General features: G+C 35.1%; 1 protein-coding gene across 1 annotated transcript; it reads left to right on the plus strand.

Moving 5' to 3' along the window:
- Positions 1 to 64: 64 nt before the first annotated feature.
- Positions 65 to 14,082, plus strand: LOC136038416 (high mobility group protein DSP1-like). Its single transcript, XM_065721492.1, has 5 exons — positions 65 to 212; positions 5,414 to 5,580; positions 8,735 to 8,904; positions 10,513 to 10,687; positions 13,736 to 14,082. Exons 2-5 carry the CDS (start codon positions 5,428 to 5,430, stop codon positions 13,838 to 13,840), a joined length of 603 nt encoding a protein of 200 aa, XP_065577564.1. The 5' UTR covers positions 65 to 212; positions 5,414 to 5,427; the 3' UTR covers positions 13,841 to 14,082.
- The last annotated feature ends 10,235 nt before the right edge of the window (positions 14,083 to 24,317 follow it).

Here is a 24,317-nt window from a genome sequence, read left to right on the forward strand (position 1 = left end):
TTCAAATTTGGCGCCATTCGAGTCTTTTCGGCCTATAAAAGCGGTTTTAAATGTAGCGTCCTTTTTCTGCATTTTGATTCGTTAAAAATTTGGCGCCAAATGATTTAAGCCAATCAGAAGTGGTCAATCTCTTCCCTTGGTTTTAGATACGGAGCAAACAATCAAGGCTTTGCAATACACAGCTATTTTCTATTGTGAAGGATATACCTGAGGTTAGAAATATTTATTATAAATTTATCTTTACCTTTGATAATAAAGCGAAAATAGCAGTTTTAAACTAGATTTTTTGTTCAATTTTTCTATGCCAATATTTCTTTCCTTCGATTCAACTTTTAGGAATTAAACCATAAGGAATTTTTCTCCATTGTCCTTATTAAATAGCATTGCGCCATATTAAAATTGTGGGAAATTTCAAACCGAAAAGTTGGTTAACATTCAAGTAGGCTAATGGTTGTAGATAAGGGGGTTGTGTGATACTTGCTTTTCTGGAGTTGACGGTAGTATTTGTTTTTGAGGCCACAAACTAATAGGCTATTCTGACCTGATTTGTTTCATGTAGACTTCCTAGGTCCAGTGCATGGTGTTTAGTTGTTAGGATGCTAATTAGTGTCAGTTGTTGGGAATTGCTACTCTAACCTTCTTGTGGGCCTAGGCCTATGTAAATGGTGTCCTTAGAATTCCTGTCATGTAGCACACAGGTACAGCCTTTCCTTTGAGGATGTAGAGATAGCCTATATAATTTTGGAGAAAGACAGAATAGCTTAAACCCTTTGAAGAAAAGGTTATGTCCCTCTTCAATCCTATCATTAACTGTGTTTTGTCTGATGTGAAAGCCATAAAGGAGTCTCATGGTTAAAAGGTTAGGGATTGGTCTCTTAGGAAGGAATTGTTAAGAAAAGTTCTTGTTATGATTTCCTCCCAACTCCCATAATGTGAAAACATCACAAATTATGTAGGCTATGTTTCCAATATCCTACATACCACCCCTGTCACTCTAGTTTTTCTTGTTTGTCTTTTTCTGCAGTTTAGTCAACTTAAAATAATCAATTATGAAAATAATCAGTACTAGCCTGTTCCTGAATCAACTTCAAATGGCATGTTTTTTCTTGTTGGGTGTTACCTTAAATTACACAGCTTGGAGCAACTTAGAATTTCTCCTTGGAGAGTTCCAGAGTTGTATTCAGGATTCTTTAGTGACCAGGTGCACAGTTAATCCATAGCTTCCCAGTTGAGTATATTAGCACTCCTGATGGCCACTCAACATCCAGTCTCTGTTTGAAGGTATCCACAGATTCAGCAGCAAGAGTTTCTTACATCACAGAGATTAAAACTTCAAGCTTAGGATGCACAAGTCCCTTGTTCAGAAGACTGATGACTTTAGGGGGGCAAGTGGAAAAAGTACACTTAATCAGCCCTGCAGTTGAACTAGGAGTAAACTTTCAGCATGAGTGCTGAACGTTTTTTCTTTTAGGAATATATTCTTAAACTTTTGGTTACTATGAGTTGTCTCAAAAGGTAATGTCCCCCAGAAACAATTATAGAATTACTAAAAAGCATAAAAGAAGGCATCAAGTGATGTAGGCCTATTCACTTTCAATGTAGCTAAATTTTGTTGAAAACTAAATATTCACCAACATTAGTATTTCAACAAAGCTTATATGATGTCCTGTTAGCAACAAAGAAAGAACAGAAAAAGAGGACAAACTGGTGCTAACCATACAAAAATAGAGTTGCCTTTTTTAGATTAGGGCTACATTTTCTTTTTATGTTTTTTTTATGTGGTGCCTTTTTGAGTGGTTTTCAGGCTTTTTTTCAGAATTTCTGCAAATTAGTAACATTTTTAAACTTTGTGTTAGAAGTGGATAGAATTTATCCCAGAAGCAATTATTAAACTTGGAAAGAGCATTAGAAAAGAATCAGATGCTATATTTATAATTAATATTTTGGTAAATATTAGGGAAGGATGGGGTTGGTTTGGGCTGGTTGTGGCTTCTACTTCAGTCACTTTTCTAGTTCCATTCTTGGCTGAAATAATGGAAAGTGAGACCTCACTTTGTCTGCTCTCTTGCCAGTAGCAGCAGGCAATGGAAGTGCAAGAACAATGTCATCTGAAGACACAAATGTTTTATCTTAAATATCTGGAAAGACAAACTATGCTCTATTTCTGTGCAGGAAAGAGACCTCCATGTCACTTCCACTTTTTCCTTTGATTGTGGCCAATATAGAAAACATCACTCTTCTTAGACTTTCTCAGCTTGAATTTCACAAGAACAAATCTTTCAACTTGGAACATTTTCTATGTCAAAAGGCTGAACATCCTCTCCAAGCTCTCCACAGTCAAGAGACTTGTTGCTTGGTGAATCATTCAAGGCAGTCAGGCTGGAATAAAGCTCTGCAAGACCATTCCAGAGACCTAATCATGGAAGAAGCTGGTGAGGGTCTGGACTTGGAGTCACCCTGCAACAGAGGACTTGGTGAAACAGTTGTTGAATCTAGGAGCCTGTCTGTCACTAGTGATAGTGCAAAACCTCCCTCCAGAAATATGTCACAGTTAAAAGGGAAGATCCCAGTGGCTTGGGACACAGATACAATGTTCCATGCACTAAGTTTCTCTAGGAAGGTAGCCTTGCTGAGCAGAGCTACTTTGTAAATTGAAATACACTGGCCAGGATGTAACTGTAGCCACTCATTGAAGCACCCTTTTAGTACATTCTTAAAAGGAGAAGAATACCTATGTCAAGTGATTGCAGTTTATGTGAACAGTGAGGTGGAAATGTCAAAAGTGTCACAAAATTTTCCTTGCAGTGTCTGATCACACTCAAATCAAGATGGCTGTCCATTAACAGGAGGATCAGAGTCTCTGCATCTGGCTTGTTGATCTTTGTAAAGTCTCACAGCTTCCAAGAATAAGTCACCATTGACCCATCCACTGGCATGAGCAAGTCCCAGGGGGCCATTGTCAATCATTCTAGGTACAAAATTCACTCATGGAAAAATAAAAACCAGAGGGAAAGTTGCTCCAGACACACTTGCAAAACAGACAGTAGTATACATTTTGACATCTTTCTGCAGATACTGTCTGACCAACCTGTTTTCATCTAGTCAATGCTAGGACTTTAGATGGTGGAAGCACCATGGGTTTACCAGTCTCATCCGCATTCCAGATGTGATTGGGTGTCAGCTTGGCTCTAGTTTCCCATAGACATCAAGTAGCTTATCAAAAACATCTGAACTACAGGTTTGTTGAAGCCAGAGGCTCCTGCCTGACTTGTGGGTTCTGGCTTCCTGACTGAAATGTCTGGATTCCACATAAGAAATGCTAGAAGCCAGTCCTTCAATGCTGCTTCATTTTCCATCCAACTTTCTGGCACAGAAATGTTATTTGCATGAGATGTCAGAAACTTGCCTGTTGTGTTATGGCTTTCATCAGGAAGTTGATAGAGAGTGGCTGAGGCTCTTCATTGGCACTTGCTGAAGCTTCTTCCCTTGATGGCTTTGATTGCTTGATGCAGTCCAGTAGTGTAGATTTTTTGGTACTGTAGTACTTTGCAATTCCTCTCAATGTACCTTCATTCTTGATATAAGCCTCAGTGGTTTTTTTTTTTTTTTCATATTTTATTAATCAAGATGAGAATCTGACCCCTTTCTTTTGTACACTCAAAGCATTCTGAATAGTAAAAAAAAATAGAAACAGGTAAAAATAAAATCATAAAAGGTTCATGATAAGAAAAACAAAGGATAAAATAGTTAGTGGGGTTGCTTTGGACAATGTTGAAATGCACCCCACTGTGGTTGTCTAAACCAACCCCACCCTCAGAACTTACAGATTGCATCAAAAACCAAAGTCATAACAAGTTAATAAAGTCTAAGTTAAACATGTAATGTTATGCATTAAGAAAGCTAAATGTTTATTAATATAGGCTGAATTAAATCTCAAAGAAGACACAGGATGCCCTACCTTGGTTTTTTCAGTTTTTTTTTTTTTTTAAATATTTCCAAAATGGCTGCATGTGGGGTAACAAAACTACATACACAAGTAGAATGCTAGATGGCAGGTCCATGGTTTTTTTTGTGATTAGCAGACAGCACTGTAGGAAGAGAAGTGCTTGTCCAGATTCACCCTGCATCGGAACCAACCCTACTCTCCCCTGTAGCATATCACAGACAAAAGTCTTGAGTCAAGATTGCTGCAAACCATTCATGGAACAAATATAACTAATATATATATATATATATATATATATATATATATATACTGTATAAACATGTACTGTTATGCATTAAGAAAGCTAAATGTTTATTAATATAGGCTAAATTAAATCTCAAAGAAGACACAGGATGCCCTACCTTGGTTTTTTCAGTTTTTTCAGTTTTTTTTTTAACATTTCCAAAATGGCTGCATGTGGGGTAACAAAACTACATACACAAGTAGAATGCTAGATGGCAGGTCCATGGTTTTTTTTTGTGATTAGCAGACAGCACTGTAGGAAGAGAAGTGCTTGTCCAGATTCACCCTGCATCTGAACCAACCCTACTCTCCCCTACAGCATATCACTGACAAAAGTCTTGAGTCAAGACTGCTGCAAACAATTCATGGAACAAATATAACTAAAATATATATATACATTATATATATTATTATTTGTTCCATTCATGGAACAAATATAACTAAAAAATATATATATATTATTAGAGGGTGCTTAAATGTTATAGCAAGTATACTTTTTTTCCTTATCTGTAATGCAACCAGCTTTCTGTATCCACTTGGAAATAACCAGTTTAGCTTGAGTAAGATAAAATACTATGCAGGTATATTTTAATTAGATATTTAATGTATAGAGGTGGTTAAGTTAGGTATGTTATAATGCATTCTCTGCAGCCTGCTTTCCATAGTTCTGTGTTATATTTTCCATAATTTTGTAACTAAAGTATTATATTTTCCTCATAATTTTGTATATTTTATTAGCATTAACATAACTACACTTCTTTGGTGTAGTTGCTATTACATGTAATTACCTATTAGGGCTATATATATTTATATATATATATATATATATATATATATATATATATATATATATATATATATATATATATATATCATTTGGGACCAATGGGGGGTGTTGTGGGTTAAAAGAGAGAGAGAGAACACTGTCACCAAAAGGGATAAGTACTAAAAAAAAAAAGCTTATCAGAAAAAAAATCTGAATGTAGCCTTGGGCTATAGGAAAGACTGAATGACAAGTAGTAAAAGATATACCATGTCTGATTAAAAATGAATAAATCTCATACATGATTGTATCTGAGTGTTCCACATTAGAAAGTATTCCTATTTTTCTTAATTTTTATTCCTTTGGGCACCATAATTGTATGTATGATAAATTTCAAACTAATCTGTACATTCTTTCTGCAGTTTTGAAGATAACAATGCCACGCTCTAAGGATGAAAGCAAACCCCGTGGTAAGCTGACTGCTTATGCCTTTTTTGTTCAGACTTGCAGAGAAGAGCACAAAAGGAAACATCCAGATGAAAATGTTGTTTTTGCAGAGTTCTCCAAAAAATGTGCAGAAAGGTGGAAGGTATGTTACACTTGTAATAAATCAATGTTAATTGTTTATATTAATGTTGTTTAGTTGAAAAAACATCCTTTTGTGGGTGCCATTTACAAAGCTTTATTTTTAAACTCTTCGGCTCTATTGGTTAAATCAAGATTTCTATTGGCAGGGTTGGGGAGTTGGCAAAAGGTTTGTTTTTTTTTTTTTTTTTTGTAAGGGAAAGCTTGGGATCTTTATCCAGGGTATACCCTGCTGAGTGATCCTTTCTAATAGTGGCTATACAAAATGGTTTTCAAATCAGTTTTCTCTACTAGTAGATCTTTGTGTAACTTGTTATAGATTTGATGGTATATGGGTGAGAATTTTGCAGTCTGCAGAGAAATAAGAAAATTGAATGTAAAATAAAGGAAAGAAATATTTCCCAAGCACTTGTAGTAGGTGGGACCCTAGTTTAAAACAGTCTATGCAAAATATATTAATTATACTTCAGTTATATTCAGCTAAATGCCAAACTCTTATTTAATACAAATGATGATAAACACAATTCTTGTCATGTAACATAAGAACACTTGAGATAACAAAAAGGAAACGGGGAAAAAACAAAATAGAAAAGAGAAAAAAATGCACAAATATATTTTACAGCCTAAAAGATCTTGATTGATTTATATAAAATTGTGTGCTGAACAGCCTATGCTTAAATGTTTGCCCATTTGTTGATTCTGCTAGCTCTGATTGCAGGTTTATCCACTCTTTAGCAGTGTTATAACAAATTTGTGATGGCTAATTTTAATTCTTTTTTAATGGGATAAATTTTATACTGATTAATTTGATTGCTTTCGAATGATATATAAGTGTTTAGATTTGTGCACCTCTAAAACTTTATGGAAGTGAAGCATCTTTTCAGAGACAAAGGGCGAAAATCGCCATTTGTCATAACTTCAGAAACTTCTTTATCAAGTCTTGGAGTCAAAGTATGTGTTTAAATCCTCGATTGTCTTCTTATGTTCTTAGAAAAGCACATCATATGAGGGGAAGGGTAAAGGTTTACAAACGTACAGTTGTAGCCATACTATTTAATGAGGGTCATTTTGAATAATGATTGGATGGCAAACATTTAGCACATGCAAGTAAACTTTCACTTCATCAGTGATATTTTCAGATTACAGTTGAGAATTGAAGGACGCAAATCATCAATTAAAAGACAAAATGGCATGGGTCTTAAGTAACTGCTCTGAGAGGCATTTCCTCAAAACATTGCATTAGAAAGCCTCTCAGTATCCAAGGTTTGGAAGAGTGTTTCTTAATGTATTGTGCACTTCAGGTTCCAAGAAGGCTCTATCATCAAAAGGATTATGGAGATTTGGTACTGGGCCCAAAAAATTCATTATTGAGCAAAGAAGATGGTAATGAAGGGGTTGACTGCAGTCACTTTTGTTGTTTCAAAATTTTATTTACTTAGTTCTTATTTCGGTTAGCTAGAAAGGTAATTTAGAAATATCTTGCACAACAGGCTATTGCCTCTTGGAAGTTAGTAATGATAATATGGCACAAGAGTATGGGGGGAAAAGAAATATACTTTGAAATTCCAAAGCAACATAGGTGAAGTCTCAACTTATAGATTTTCAGTCTTACACTATCGTTTTTTTTTTTTTTTTTTTTTTTTTTTTTTTTTTTTTTTTTTTTAAATATCTCCACGGTGCAAAAGCATAAGTCCTATATGTTTTTCCTCCATTTGATTTAATGTATCCAGTGAACTGAAATTGATGTAACGAGTGTTGCCAAGTTCATGAGAGTTTGTGGTAAAACTAGGAAAGAAATCTGTGAGTTTGGACCATCTCAAAAGAGGGTAAAAAGAACAAAATGACAACCCTTAATGATAAGCTTGGAAAGTTTGCCTCTTTGTGATATAGTAAAATGTCCCTTTTTTCTTTTTAAGATCATTTAATTTCTGAAATCTGTATTGAAAAAGTGAATATAGTGAAAAATACACTTCGCGGGATAAAGGAGGCCCAAGACAGTCCATCATTTTGATTGAAAGCTTCCGTCAGTCGATTGACGTGTCCTTCAATCGACCCTCAATCTCGACCAAAGCTAATTTTAAGCTCAATCATCTTATACTCGCGGTTGAAATTTGTTTTATGTATTTTTCCCAGTATTTATCACTGGCCCTATTTCAGTGATCTGATCTTTTTAAATGCTTCTTCTTTGATTAAATACTTCTAGATCTTTTGCGTCCCTCCAACTCAAATGATTTACTAATGAATGCCAATCAGGGAATAAATGTAACAAGAGGAGGCAGGTTTGGATTGGAAACACGTTTATAACATCATTTTCTATGAATTTTGCTGCTATTCAAGTATTTTTCATAAAGAATATGCTTTAACCAGATTCTAGCTTGTTTGGGAGAAATTGGTTATTTTCTTGTTGATGTATTCTGGTACAAATCACCTGTGAGTCCAGTCAACCGAGATGATACCTGATCGATCATACCTGAAGTTATACAACTTAGTTCTGTCCAAAGATGGAGGGATGGATGATAGACTAGTCTATCAACAAGAGAAAATGGCATAATTTTTATTCATTACTGAAAAAGACTTGTCAGTTGTGCTTCTCACTCAGACTATCAACGAACTGTCTTGGCTTTTTCTCCAATTAGCCATGGATTGATAGCAACTTGATTTTAATTCAATTATATGTTTGTGTTTACATTTTGCTCACTAAGTTTGGAATCAGTCAAACAACAAGAAATAGGTTACAAATTGGGTGTATGGATTATATTCAACATATTTAGCAACGAAGTTGGTGTGAAATGAAAAATTATTAATAAGCCCCTTGTGTTGTATTCTGCTTAAATATAACGAAAATTGTATTTTAGCAAGCTAGGACATGTTTTACATAAGAAGGATGATTGATCCCCAAAGGTGATTGTTTTCTGGCCATCCATCAGACCAAACCGTCGTTCAAAGATAATGGCAAGTCAAGGCTTGAAGGTGGTGTAGGGGTACCCAAGCCTCTACTAGCATATTTTTTTGTGTGACGGAAAGTGTTCTTTACGTTTCATTCAAATATTCAAGTTCTAGGAGTAACATTAATGTCTTCTCTTTGAAGTACCTTACAAACATTCTCATCATGTTCTGTAACATTAATAGACCAAATTCATGGTGTTTTCTTTTTTCAGACAATGAACGAAAAAGAGCGAGATCGCTTTCACAAGATGGCAGAACAAGACAAGGCACGATTTGAAACAGAAATGAAAGATTACACACCTGCAGAGGGTGCCAAAGGCAGAGGCGGGAAAGGAAGCAAACGAAAAGCCAAGAAAGATCCAAATGCTCCCAAACGTGCACTGTAAGTGTTGCCCTTTTTACCAGTTGAGAATTTCAGTTGGTGGTTTGTTCTATTTATAGTGAATTTTTATTTTTATTATGAGTTGAATTGTTTGTTAGGGATGAGAAGTGAGTAAAAACGGTATCATGACCAGTAGCCGTGATTTGCATACTTGCCTCTGTTTCTCTTCGTTTGGGAGGAGAGGGTGGTTTGAAAATACTGCCAATTTTCGTTGATTCAGCATAATGAAATATTATAGATTTATTGTCCTCTCCTTAATGCTATCTTGTAAATCATCCGTTGTCGAGAGAGAAGGTTATAGTTCTCCAGGGACTGGATATATGCTGTCAATTATAGGTCAGAGTTTACATTGGTGTCTGGCGAAAGTGGGTTTATGAAGTAACTTGCCATGATTAATTCTAGAAGTTACTCTAATTGACTTATGGTCGTGTTTTTGGGAGGGGGTGGGGGCTTTTAGATACCAACAGAAAATTATGTAGTTTTATAAGCAATTTTGTTTTTATTGCTGGGTATACATATTAAGCTTTCTCTTATTAATTATTTAGCTCACATAGCTCAAATGGACTAAAATCGAATAGTTATGGGTATCAAGTCACAGCTAATTGTAGAAAGAGCCAAGACAGATAGTCCGATTGAGTGAGAGGCAAATCTGGCATTATCCCCCTTATTAGGATGCATAAAAATTATGTTCATTTGTGAACTGAGAAGTCTATCTATTATCCGTCCATGCGTCTTTCCTAGGGCAGGAAAACAAAGGTGGATAGTCATAAAAACAATAATTTTTCAAGTGTTTGGTTAAATGGCATGGGTAAACGGCGGAAGTAAATATGCCTCTCTTATTGGACCAATACTTGTTTGTTATCTTTTAGTAAGCCACGCCCGCCTAGAGTCTCAGTATACGGGAATTTTTTTTTTCAAGGAAGAGGGTTGTTAAGAAAATAAATTTTATTTGATAAATTTAATGAGAAAATGCTCAGTAATGGGGGAAATACTGAGTTTTATGGTGGCTTGGGCCTCAATGTGCTTCTCTGTATTAATTTGTACCAATAAAAAAAAAATCGTTTCCCAAAAGATTTTTTTGCATCAAAACTCATTAAATGGTAAAACTTGAAATTTTGGTATTCTCTAAGAATTTGACTCCTCATTAAATCTCATTTAAAAGTTTATTTTGTCGTTTTTACAATGTAGCGTATTCATTTGTTTATGTAGAATGTGTTCTTTTTTGCTAAAAGGGAGGGGTCATTTCTAGAAAGGTCTATTTGTGATGGATTTCCAAAGTTACTTTGGTATATTCTCAGCTAGGATTAATCTTTGAATCCTGTGTATCAAGACCTGTAAGCGAAATTGTCCCATGTTAAAACTACAATGCTGGAGATGATATTGCCGTCTAACATTTTTCTGCCCTTCCTAATGGTGTATGGGGACTCGGTACAGCTCTATGTTAAATTCTTTCCTAATGTTGAAAAAGAAAGAGTCAAAATGTTCAATAGCATTTTTCTTTTAATGAGTTGGAGAAGTATGAGAATTTTGCTCTCGGGTTGCGATATGCTGCTGAGCTGTACCTTCGCTAAAGTATTATCCCCTTAGCTTCATTATTATTATTTTTAGATCTGCTTTCTTCTGGTTTTGTAATGATGAAAGATCAAAAGTGAAGGCTGATCAACCTGGTCTTGGTGTGGGGGATGTTGCAAAGGAACTTGGAAGGAGGTGGGCCGATGTTGATGAAAAGGCAAAGAAGAGATATGAAGAAATGGCCAGCAAGGACAAGAAAAGATATGAAGTGGTATGTTGCTGTTTAATGTTTTAAAACGGCTTGTTTCTTGGTGTATTTATCTGTTTTTGCCTATATTAGTTTTGTACTGAAATTACCATAGATTAGTTACCAAAAAAAATTCCCTAGTGACAGAAGAAAATGAGACTATTGTTTTTTTTTTTATTTTATCACCATGGACTATGGTATTTACATATTTATTATTGGAAACAACGGGAAGCTTATATAAAATAAGAACTTTTACTGCAACTACCACAAAACAAAAAAACAGGAAGTAAGGCGAAAATGAGAAAACCAGGTAAATGAAAAAGAATATGTACATATACCAAATATATTTGACAGTTTGTCAGATATTTAACTGATTATAAAAAAAGTTGTCGTGTTGATGGCCAGCAGCTAAATTTGACAAAAATAAAATAAAAAATAAGTTTCTGTTTGATCTATCAGTCTTCCGTGAAATTGGGGCCAAGAGATATGGGATCTCGAGACCCTTTGGAGATACTGTTTCTAAAAATTATATCCAATAATTATTTCATACTTTAAAATGTTGTGTGTAATTAATCACTAATATAATACGAATGGCAATTCGGAGGGATACAGGAGGTTATTTGAGTCTAGTTGTATTAAAATCATGTCGTCAGCTACGTGAAAAGAACAACGAGATGATAGGTATTTTTCTTCAATGTGCAGGGTTTAATGCCAAAAGATATCTGGCTAAGAATTTTATTTCAAGTAGAATTGTTCAACCTTGTTTTTCAGAAGTAGCAGTTCCACTTCAACCTCCCAGTTTGTATAGTTAGTTGAGGTTTGGAAGATGGAAGTACATTACCTCTCATAGATGAATCTCGCCCATATTTTTCTGTTGATTAAATAATTTATTACTTTCTAAAAAAAAAAGGAGAGGACAGGCAGACAAGATCTTCGCTTTTGGTTTAAGTGTAAAAGAACTTGTAACATTTTGGAGTTCCTATGATATCGCGTGAAAAGTAATATCGCACAACCGACTTACTTCTCTTTGAAGCTTGTCCATCATTTGTCTACTGCCCCATGGTTCCGAAATCCTCTTTTCATTCTTTTAGAGTGAGCTCAATGACCTAGTGAGATGCTTTCAAAAGACAGCATAAGTTACTATTAAGCCTGAATGCTGCTATTAATTGGGTATTTACTCAGTTTTTCTCCTAAAAGGACTATCAGGTTTATTGTAATGATTGTTACTTCCGAAGTGCTTTGTCATAGAATTTGGTTTCACAGGATGTTGCAGATTTGCTGATTCGCGTGAAATGGCTTAAAAGCTGTCTTATTGCATAATGGAAGTAAATTTGAATCTATTTGTATCGGATACTAGTTGACACAGAAATAAATCTACAATGATTAAGAAATTCAAATATTAAAAACATCAATGGAGGTGGAGGGTGTTTCAAAACTAGCCATATTGTGGGGTGAGAATGGAGATAATGCAAAATATCCTTGCTTATTTTGTTTGTTTCATTAGAAGAGCCAGTGATTCGAACTGGACAATGGTTGACTGGCCTCCTCGGGACTGGGGACAGTGCTATTATTACCTCTCCATATTAATTTGAGCTTGTAAAAGTTTGTCAAATCACTGCAAAGAAATGTGGATTGTTTTTTGTATTTTTGAAGTTCGTAAGTCATTTTAGAACTTGGACCTTTGTGCTGTATATATATATATATATATATATATATATATATATATATATATATATATATATATATATATATATATATATATATATATAGCCCTCGCAGCTGAAGAATTCGGATACTGTAATTTGTCTGCTTGTTCAGATTTGTCTCCTTTCCCTCTGTGTAATTTTACGTGCCCCACATACAAAGAGCTTGAATCTGTGGAAGAAATAACATGCAAATTCTGTGGAATTCATAGAATTAAATTGGAAGCCCAGAAAATACAACCAAAAAGAAGAACAAATAGCTTGGGAAATTTTACTATGCATGCTTATCATGAAGGAGTTATCATGTCTCTTTTCAAACAAGATCTTTGTGTTTTTCTTGTTTGAATGTTGTTGAACTTACGGTTTTGTGATATTATAAAAGTACTTATTGTCTGTTCTGTATTCTTACTTGGTTAGAATAATAAACGTTGCCAGACTCTCGACTGACTTTCAACTGGTCTATGTGATTCTTCTCAAGTTTCACACCTTTAGTGTACTTAGAAAAGCTCATTGTTTTACATTTTTGTAATACAAAATGGGCGGATTTTTTCCTTAAAACAGTTTAGTAGCGGAAATGTCATTTTCACACAAAAGTCAAAAAAGGACTTGATTAATACATTATTGATACTGTCGACTTTCCTTGCATTTTGGCTGCAACAAATCGCTATCTACGTGAAAACTGTAGATGGCTCAATCTATCCCAAGTTTTCTGTCGTCAATTAAGCCTGTTTGAAACTTATTTTCAACTTTAAGTACCGAGGACATCAAAACCACCACTCTTTGCCTTCTGGAACCATCTAAGGTCTCTTCACACTCGAACACTAATGTTCATATATATTTTTTTTCTTTTTGATTGATTGTTTCATAATTATGAGATTCTTATGGCAGTACCACTGTTGCCATGTGTACCATGATAGTGTTTGAGCGAAACTTATTAGTTAAATTTTACAATATTTTTTGTCCCCATAACCCAAATACAGTATTAACAACTTTTTAATGTCGAAGATAACTACACCTTCAAATGAAAGCTATATCTTAAGCTGTTTCGTGCCATTTATTTTTAGCCTATTTCTTGCTGCTCATGTTCATCTCTTAAAATTTCATACCCTCTGTAACTAAAAACTTCACAACTGCATCTGGAGCTCTTCTTCATTGATTCCTGTCATTCCCTTTCTTTTTCTAAGATGTATATATTTTTCGTAAGTTTCTATTTAATCATTTGACAAAATCAGTTTTCATTGCTGTTGATATTTAAAGCTTGTTACTAATTCTGTATGTTCGGTTTGAAAAACTATGCTGTTTTGGCGTTACAACTGCTTTTCTGTTTAACTGCGTTTATTTGGTTACATTTTAATTTTTGTTCTTGCAGGAAATAGCTGCTTACAAAAAGAAACTAGCTGCCCCTGCCAAGAACGGTGCCGCGGCAGAGGATGAAGATGAAGAAGATGAGGAGGAGGAAGAGGATGACGAGTAAATAGTTGATATGAACCGTCCCTTGTGTGAGTGGTTTTTTGAAGTGAGAATGTGAAAAACAGTACAATTTAAAGTGTTCTTTTTTAATTTAGAAGTTTGAAAGTGTTTTAATTCTTTTTTTTTGTCTTTTATAGAAGAAAGTGAAGCTCAGATTGTAAAATATGTCGCCGAACGGATTCGTTTAGAAACTGGTTTTTCTTGATATAAAAAAATGGATTTTTGCAATAAAAGATTTTCTGGAAATACTCTTTCAACGGGTCTTGGGAAGGATGCTCCTGCATTACTTCCTTTGCATTGTCATATCCGAATTTTATTTTTTTAAATTTTTTTTTTTTTTTTGAAACCTTATTAAAAAGTAGGGAGACGGGGTCAGAAAATTCAAGATGCTATCTCTGGTACCTAGGATTCCTCATTGCAAATTTTGTGTTGATCAGCTTAGACTACTTGGGATGGAGTAGGAGCGTGAGTAGATGTGTTGGCTTCAGGCGGTTTGGTGCTGCAGCGAACTGCTAGTAGTTGTAATAACTTTGACTACTGCTTTCTCATCTCTAAATTGAAGTCTTAATTTTATTGCTCAAGGTTAATGCTCCCTGTAATTTATGTGATTCCGCAAGAAGTCTGCAGCTATAACTTGAACCAAGAGGACATGATACATTAACAATTGGATTTAATAATTTTAGATCTCACCACCGCGCTAGAGTTGTGGCAACATTTTATCCAACGATTGGACGAAAATTGGATAATTACATAATCAATACATGAAACAGGTCGTGAACCTCAGGATGCTTCAAATTTTTTAAACAAATTGTCTTTCTATGAAGTACTTGCTTAACTGATGTTGGTAAAGGTGCATCTACAATCAGGATAATATTTGGTGGAAGTTAATGGTTTGAGCGTGGGCATTTTGTTTGTAAATTTCAGGTTTACTTCGCTTTTGAAGAGAATGTGTTGTCATGTTTCTATTAGTCAATTTATGGTCTACAATTCGGATTGCTATGTTGCTTCCATGTGCATTCTATGCGTCTCAATATTATTGCAAAGGTTTGTGTTCTGAAATAAGCTTGATCTTACACTGACACCAGAGTTGGTGGCTTTTTACAAGGATCGCGGTTTCTAATCAGATCTTGAAGCGTGATTGATTACTTTTAGAACAAGTTGTGTGTTGATAGACTTTGCTATCACTGCAGACTTTTCAATATAACGGACGTGTATGTGGTAAGCAACGTGATTGGAAACCGATTATATTTTTCTGAGATAGAGAATCGAGTAGCTTCTTTATTTCCTGAAAATCAGTTAAAATTCTAAGTTGAAGTTTTCGTAAGTATCGGAGCAGTTTGGGAATCCGGGAAGGTATATTGTTGACAGCGATTCAATTATTACTGCCAGTTCAGCTGTCAAAACTGAGTAGTTCAATGGAAGACGCTTGTGAATTGTCAGGGAGGTAGCGGGAGTTATTGGTCCAGCGGCGGGTTTATTACCTACTATGGATCTATCGCTGTAAAAAAGTGAATGATTTTTTAAACCTGTGGTTTTTGATTATTTTTTTTTCTTAAAAATTTGGCCCTGGTTAGTTCATGAGGGATATTTTTGTTTTTTTCTTGTATAAACTCAAGACAGACGTTTGTTGGCCAAACTTTCATGGACAGAAAATTTGAAAGGAAGATGTACTCCGGATTTAACTGTTGTCTAGCGCCCCCATGACGGAGTGAAAATTGCTTGTCGCTCTACATGAGACTGAATTCTGGTATAATGTTTGAGAGGTATTTCATTTTTATTTAGTATCAACTACTAACATATAAACATCCCCTCCAAATGTCTTAGCATGATAAGGAGGAAGGATAGTTAAAAAGGTTTGGCTATTCTCGCTTATAGACGCAACTTCTGAGTCGTTTCTAATTCGGACAAGTTTCTATGACTGTAAGCAACTATTCCACTTTTGGCCCTGTCTATTGTTCATGGAATCTATTAAAAAGGTTGATGGGTTTCTCCATTTTGTAGAAGATAGTTTTTTGTGAATTTCAGGCGTGCCTTATGTAACTTCAACTTTCTTATAAGTCCACTAATGGTTGATTGTCAAGCCTAGTATTTTTGATTTTTTAACTAATTCAAGTCTCTCATAATCAACTGAGGTATTGGAGGGATTTTTTTTGTTATTGAACATTATCGTTTTTAAGCAGAGTTTAACTTACTTTTGCTTCCTACTGCTTATAAATGTTGATAGTCTTGTGTTCTTCCTTAGAAATTTGAGCTCAGAGACAAGGAAGAGCAATTGGTTGAGTAGTGATCCTCGGGGTGACTCACTGTGAAGCCTTCAAGTAGGGGAGGTAGCTTCATCGATCGTATCTTTGAAAGTTCTATCATTCAATAAGTCAGATGGGAAATGGATGAGCTTGTATGTCAAGTCCATTGTCTTTAAAATCTGACATAGCTTCTTTTCTAGTATTTTGCCAAAAGTGATTTAAAGTGATCAAATGCTGCTACGAGGACTGTTTTTGTTTTAGTATTATTTATAGTTTCCTCAGGCATAAGAAAACAGTCAATTGTGTTGAAGCCTTTCCTAAAACTGCACTATTGTTTCGGATAAAAGGTCATTGTATTCACAAAACCACTCAAGTCTTCTTTATCATCTTTTCCACCATTTTATCAAGGACTGACTGAAAGTATTTAGGTCTGTGAGATTAAACAGCCACCCTTCTGGTGGCTTACTCGGTTTTTTCATGAGAGTAATTTTTGGCTTTTCAAAATCTTAGGAAATGTATTTAGTTTCTAAGCTTTATTATATATATATATATATATATATTAATTAGGGTTCTGAATTAATCAGCATAGAGTAACCTGTCTCATCCTCTCCAGATGCCGAGTCCAAATTCACTCTTTCCAATACTTCGACAAGCTTTCTTTTTTCAAGAGCTTGTCGAAATGAAAGAAGGGAATGTATTGGGTCTGATTGCAAGGAGCTATTCATGTTTTACTTATAAAATTGGTCCATGTTGTCTATTTTTCTCTTCTATTTACTATCCTTGGAATCTTTAGACCCATTTATAATGTATACTTGGCTAATACTCAGTTCGACTTATTTGCAATATGTTAAGGCTTAGTCAACTAAAGTTTCGTATTCCATGGTTGCATAGGAAAATTTGAGTAATGAGGTGAGCATGTATATATTTAGAAAAAGGATTTTTAAATTCTCGAATGAAGTTTTTCCATCCCACAGTGCAAGAACTGAGATTTCATCGTCTTTTTCAAGTTTAGGTCAATTTTGTCGTAAAAAGGCAAATGAGCTTGTTGTTGCAGATAGCCGGTTCTTCTTTTCAGCCGTAAATTTAACGCTAGCTTTTATTCCTACTAATGACCTTTAACACTATGAGGGGTTAGTAAGAAACCACTTCCAAATTATAAATCAGTTTAAGTGGATAATTTCCTTGGTTGTAACTCTTTGTGTAGAGTTGTTGGAAACGCTTGTTTTTCCCTGAGAACAAAAAAGACAATTAATGCTATCTAAGTTACCAAGGAAAATCACGAAGATAGACTCATGCTGTGAAGAAAAATAAGCTCGTTGATTTTGCAATTCAGGAGCAAAACAGTTAATTCAAAAGTTGTTTGCCTTCTTCTCAAAATTGATAGTTAAAATTAGAATGGCGACAAAAAATTGAAGGTATTTTAGCTGTAAATGTATTGACTTATTTCATTTTAAGTACAGATGGCATTGTAGATTTTGTAAAACTGGCCGTCAGCAATATTGTTTGTAATTTCTCTGGTGGTATTTGTTTTAATTCAACATCAATCGTTGATGACGGCACTTAATGGAGTGAAAATTTTCGAAATTAACTTTTCGCTGATTCTTTTACCATGAACCTCAAATAACTATTTTTTTGTCAGTCAAAAGGTGATTTCCACGGAAATAAATAACTTCAGTGCATAATGACTAGAATAATTCTTAAACCGCACTGATCCTTCATCTGCAAGTAAAATGATATGAAAATATCATTCTAATTATATTCTAATTTATATTATATCTATATTTTTTATATTTATTAATATTTTTTTAGTTTTCTTTTTCTCTTATTTTTCAGTTTTTTTCCTTTTTTTTAGTTTTTCCTTTTTAGTTTTTAGTTTTTTTTTGTTTTTTACCTTTTTTTAGTTTTTTTAGTTTTTTAGCTTTTTTAGTTTTTTTATTAGTTTTTAGTTTTTTTTTTAGTTTTTGCCTTTTTTTAGTTTTTTCAGTTTTTTTTAGTTTTTAGTTTTTTACCTTTTTTTAGTTTTTTTTAGTTTTTTAGCTTTTTTAGTTTTTTTTCTTTTTAGTTTTTTTTTGAAGTTTTTACCTTTTTTAGTTTTTTTTCTTCTTTTGTATTAGTGTGAAATAATTCAGACCTCATATGCGGACAAACACGACGTCACTCGACAGACAGACAGACAGACATAACCCACAAACAACTTATTTTTATATATATTTATTCATATTTTTTTAGTTTTCTTTTTCTCTTTTATTTTTCAGTTTTTTCCTTTTTTTAGTTTTTTTCTTTTTTAGTTTTTAGTTTTTTTTAGTTTTTTACCTTTTTTTAGTTTTTTTTAGTTTTTTTAGTTTTTTAGCTTTTTTAGTTTTTTTATTAGTTTTTATTTTTTTTTGTAGTTTTTGCCTTTTTTTTATTTTTTTCAGTTTTGTTTTAGTTATTAGATTTTTACCTTTTTTTAGTTTTTTTTTAGTTTTTTAGCTTTTTTAGTTTTTTTTTCTTTTTAGTTTTTTTTTGTAGTTTTTACCTTTTTTAGTTTTTTTCTTCTTTTGTATTAGTGTGAAATAATTCAGACGTCATATGCGGACAAACATGACGTCACCTGATCCACAGATCCACACACAGACAACTTATTTTTATATATATAGATATGCCTGTCCATGGATTATTCTTTATGGTTGATTGTGTATGGCTATGCTGTTTGACCTATATGATTGTATGGATGAGTAGGGTTAAGACTTCATTCAAGTGCTGGTCTATATTAATCACTAATTTAGGAAAACAGTTTTCCTTTTCTCCTTCTGTCTCTTTTTTTTTATGTGTTTGTGCTGTTGCATTGATGATTTCTCTTTTCATAATATATATATATATATATATATATATATATATATATATATATATATATATATATATGTATATTAATCGTAGAGAAACATCAGTTATTATGTAGGACAAGTTCAAACAAAAAGTTGTATGATGAAAAAATACTATACAACGGGTAGAAAATTATCTTCTGATGGTGAAGATTACCGACTTTTTGCGTTTATAAAGGCTCCCAGGCGTAAAGTCGAGAAATTTGGGTCTGTGTTAACTACTACTGACAACTCACTGCAGCGCCAAGCCGTCTGAGGACAAGCAGCTAAACGAGTTGTTTGGGACAACATGTCCTAGCCTTCGAAAACATGTGCCTTAGGAGAATCCTGAACATATCATGGCAGGAAAAGGTCGCCAACATAGAAGTTCGCCGACGAACCGGTCAGCCATTAGTTACTGATCTTCTGAAACTAGGAGATTAGGAGATGGACATACCTTGGCCACATTCTCCGTATGCCAAAAGATTGACTCCCAAATACATTATATGAGTAGCGCCCCGAGGGGAGGCGAAAAAGAGGTCGACCAAGACACACCTTACTACAATAGTATGACCGAGAACTGAGTAATGCGGAGATGTCTCTTCAATCACAGTGGGATGACGTGACGGCTGCAGATCAGCTCCGAGATGTCTGACGAGGTTTCGTAGACGCCCTATACAACACCCCTGGCTCTGGAGGATCTAAGGTAAGGTAAGGATAGGCACGGTATAAAAAAAATATTGAGATATATGTATCAAACTAAACGGCGTCACCGAGTATGAGATCAGTTTTCCTTTGAATTCTTTTCCAGCAGCAAAGAGTTTGCTTTCGTTTGGGAATGTTATCAATCTATTTTTTCTGTAGCTGCAACGTCTTTGGAATGACAGTCCAGTTCACCTCTTACTGCCCAAGAACTTTCCAGGATAGCCTGAGTGACACTAATTTCTTCCAGATATTGCGATCAATCCTATTTTTCAGTCTATCAACTCCCTCTTTTAACAGACTGTCGATAACCTTTTGTTTTCGACACGCATTTTTCCCGTTATATTTGTAGGTTTATCAGCAAATTCAACATTTTTTCTTTTCTTTTTTTCTTGCAGTTTAGCTTTTTCTTGATCACAGCTTCTCACTTCTTTCTCATAGCCTTCTCTTGATCTGTATTGCATTCACATTGAGCTTCAAGATGGTTCAAATAACTGGATCAAGCTCCCCGTGCAAGCTTTATCAGGTCACGTGTAATAGGAGCGTTCTCAGGCCTCCAAACATTTTCAATCTGTCAGAAATTGTCAGCTTCGCAATCAAAATTCTTTCTCCCATTGCTGCTCTCTGTTTGTACAAAATCTTTCCTGATAGAGCACTATCAGAAAACAGAACACTGCTTTGACAACGCCTGCAAGGTTTGGGTGCTTATGCTTCCCAAACAAACCTTCACGACACAGGTAATTTACCCAATATTCGTCAACTCTCGTCGTAGCTACCAAGTCTGGATCCTTATCAAGCTGCTGGAGCTTCCACTCGTCATCCAAAACATCTGATCTTGAGACACCTACTTGTAGTTTGGTAACGATGAAACCAATATCTTTCAAACTTCTTGCTGTTTTTCTCTCTGTGGGATGAAAGCATCTGAAGCTCTTCAGGAGTCTAGCAGAGACGCTATTCAAGGAGATGTATTTTAGCAAGTAGGAAGCTAAAACTCTAAAGTGTTCACATACCCTCATCAAGAAAGATTTCTTATGACGTCCTTTAACATCTTTCAGGTAGTCACAAGACAACACGATGTCTACTAAGCCCTCCATATTTGACAAATCGTCAAAAAGTTTGGCATCTAGCCTCTTAGCCATTGTTTCAGCATTCTTTCCGTTCAAGATAAATCCAGACAGCACTACCATGAGCACCCTTAGCACTGCAAACAAGAGATGGATCAGTGATTCATCATGATGAAGTTTTTCAATGAACTCTGCAAAGTAGAGTTCACTCTGCCTTCATAGTTGGACTCCAGAAGATTTGCAATCAACAGATACGAGTTCGAATTCAGAAGTCTTTCGTTTTTTTAGAGATAAAATTCTGAAAATACTCAATCAATGGTTCCCATTCCAAGAAAAATCTCCGCGAAAGTGGGCCAAGTGTAAGCCGTCTGGTGAACATACGCTTTATAAATCCTGTAGTTGTTACATTCATTACTTGCTGTATTTTCAGAAAGTCCTCTAATCTAGCCGGCCAGCCCTAACAGAAATAATACACTACTACCACCAATTATGAAACGTTGTCTGCGATAGCTTCTAGTCTTTTTCGGAAAGTATTATGAGCAACATGGATTCTGCATGTCTCGATATCTAACGATCCGCTGCCTTGATCTTCAGTATATTGAACTTTCCAATATACTGTTCATCAGGCGCCGAATTTTTTTTTTTATTAACAAAAGATCCATCACTCCCTATCATAAGGAGGGTTTTGAGACTTAAATTGATTTTATCAATTGCCTACATAAGCTCACGTTTTAAATCTTCCGCTTTTGCGTGAATGACATTGAACGACAGGCAAACCTGTTCATTTTCGCAGGCGAGAATCTGACTCGAACCTGGAACTCTTTTTTACTAGCTTCGTTTGTCGTTTCGTAATACTCAATAAAGTAGTAGGCACCATTTAGATCATCCTCCTAAGGTGAGGCGACAAATTGTCGGTTATGATGTATACAAGCTCATCTACTCCAAGAGCAGAGTCCTTGAGCATCCCATCCCAAAAAATAGCTTTGAGGGTAGTTGTGATGCTGCCACAAGACACAGTAGGAAGATTCACCGAGACCGTTATCTGTGTTTAGACATGTTCAGCTTTTAAAGTGTTGTCCTTCAAGCAAGTGAAGGGTAAGTGAGAGTTAGAAGGCAAAGAGTCTCCATTAGCGTTAGTGCGAGAAGCTACTGCCATCTGTAGCTGCAAAAGATTTAACTTATTGCGTAAGTTTTGCAGATGACCCTCTGTTCTAGCGTGCTGTTCCAGAGCTTGTATGCCCTTTGAGCAGCCCAATGTCTAGATATATAAGCTGCAGGAAAATGCAGCAGCATCTCTGAGCACTTCAGTTTGCAAATTTTTACAGGGTAAACCAGTGGGATTATCTTTTAACAACCATTCCTTCAAAAATATGCACTTCCCCATTGTGCAGGTCTCACTTCAGTATGAAGTTACTGAAAAAATGAAAATATAATATAAGCTCAGTTAAATTTAAAAAACAAAAACTATCTTTGCTTTATCACACTTTTGATCTATGAAAAACTAATTTCCATGAAAATTGCAATCTTGATGTGCATCAAGGTTACCGATGTAAAGATTCTTTAGAAAGTTTTATACTTTGTAAGGGATCAGATATGCCACCACATCGAAACTCGCGAATGAGGAACAGGGCAGATTATGCATGAAGATTATGGATGCATCTCTATCTCCCTCCTTCTGGAAGGACATCATCTAATAGCCTTGCCATTTATACTGTGGTGACAACAAAGACTTCTGTTGTTGAATTTATACCAAGTAGAGACAATGAACAGTGCTATAGCCTTACCATTTTGGTTGGAAATTACACATCGGAACTTACCTTGTTAGCTACCGATGTTATGTCTGCTAACAAAAAGGCACCCAACTCGAGATAGGCTATACACTTGGAGATAGCCTCTAAAAATGATTGAATAAAATAAAAAACAAATTTTTCAGCTGAAAGTAAGGAGCAACATCAAAACTTAAAACGAGCAGAATTATTACGTACATAAACGGGGTTGGCCCCTCCTCAATATCTCGCTCTTTATGTTAAAGTTTTTTAGTACTTTTAAAAAAGCGTCTTATTGTTCTAATTAAACGGCCATTGTGTTTCAGGAGTCCTTCTTAAAGAATTGGGATAAAATTCAAACTTAGGTTAAAGAGCGAGGCGTTGAAGAGTGGACAACCCCCTTTATATAAGTAATAATTTCTGTTTGTTTTATGTTTTAATGTTGCTCCTTACTTTTAGTTGAAAAACTTGTTTTTTTATTTAGCTTCTGATAGTTTTTTAAATAATGCCAGGAAATGTGGTCCCCCCCTCCACGGAGAAACCCCTTCACAACGGAAATATCCTCTAGACAATTCAATCCCAGTGAAAATTTACCCTGGACAGCTACTCTTAACTACTCCGTGCGCAAAACTGAGACAGAAAAGAGAAAGCAAGATGAATAAAAAGAATTTTTTATAAGAATTCTGGCAAATTCGCCCAGTGTACAATTTTCTCTGAAAAGTTCACTCCCTAGAAAGTTCCCTCCCTATGGAAAATTCCCCCGTGGAAAACCCCCAGCGGAAAATTTGTCCCACCCCCCACCCAAAAACATATGCATACATCCAAATAACAAATAGTATGCACACACATGGGCAAATTTTATAACTTAAAGACGTTTCCCCTGGAGCTGTGGGGGAGGGGTCTTGTTATACCCAAAGGCATAGTTTTTGGGCCTTTCAACTATACTGAACAAAATGGCTATCTCAAAATTTTGCTCGGGCGATTTTGGGAAAAAAGGCGGGGGGGCCTAATTGCCCTCCAATTTTCGATCACTTAAAAAGCGCATCAGAACTTTTAGTTTCTGTTTGAATGAGCCTTCTCCCGATATCCTAGGACCATTTGGTCGATACGATCACTCCTGAAAAAAATAATTATAAATAAACATTTTTCACCGTAATCTTTCTTCTGGTAAATAATATAAAATTCCACACTTTTGCAGATAGGAGCTTGAAAACTTTTCAGTAGGATTCTTTGATACGCTGAATATGATGTGATCACTTGACTTTTAGGGGATGTTTTCCCTTTTTTTCGAAAATCAGGAAAATTTTCTCAGGCTCGTAACCTTTGACGGATAAGACTAAATTCAATTGAACAAAATTTATATATTCAAAATCAGCATAAAAAGGCGATTCTTTTGATATATCAATTGGTGTCTAAATTTTGTTTTTCAGAGTTTCGGTTACTATTGAGCCAAGTCGCTCTTTACTTACAGTTCGTTACTGTGAACTATTTGAAAGCCACACAACGCAAAAAAATGTCTTTTTCTCAATCATTCCACTCTAAATGGGGCTTGCATTGGCCTGGAAACATACATTCTCGGGGAAAAAACCTATCCGTTTTCGTAAAAAAGCGACTTTAGTTACCATTTCTCGTAAATGGTGACAAATAGTGACCAACTTTAAAAATAATAACTTTTAGTTGAAATAGTGACCACGAAGTAGCTCTGTATTAGTTACTCCACGTATATTGTCAAGTCAAATTAGGGCTTCGCCTCGGAATGAGAGGCGAGCTGGAAATTCGTGTACATTTTCATTTTGGTGTTCTAGATGTTGCTTCATAAAATCTGATTCACGCGTCGTAAGTCATTCAAAGTCAAAGGTCCCA

The sequence above is a fragment of the Artemia franciscana genome, chromosome 2 (genome assembly GCF_032884065.1).
Source record: "Artemia franciscana chromosome 2, ASM3288406v1, whole genome shotgun sequence".
In the NCBI taxonomy this organism is placed as follows: Eukaryota; Metazoa; Arthropoda; class Branchiopoda; order Anostraca; family Artemiidae; genus Artemia; species Artemia franciscana.

Excerpts from the sequence above, each read along its gene's own strand:
- LOC136038416 (XM_065721492.1), top strand. The coding sequence starts at position 5,428 with ATGCCACGCTCTAAGGATGAAAGCAAACCCCGTGGTAAGCTGACTGCT. Across the intron at positions 5,581-8,734 it reads AATGTGCAGAAAGGTGGAAG|ACAATGAACGAAAAAGAGCG; the intron begins GTATGTTACACT and ends TTCTTTTTTCAG. Across the intron at positions 10,688-13,735 it reads ACAAGAAAAGATATGAAGTG|GAAATAGCTGCTTACAAAAA; the intron begins GTATGTTGCTGT and ends TTGTTCTTGCAG.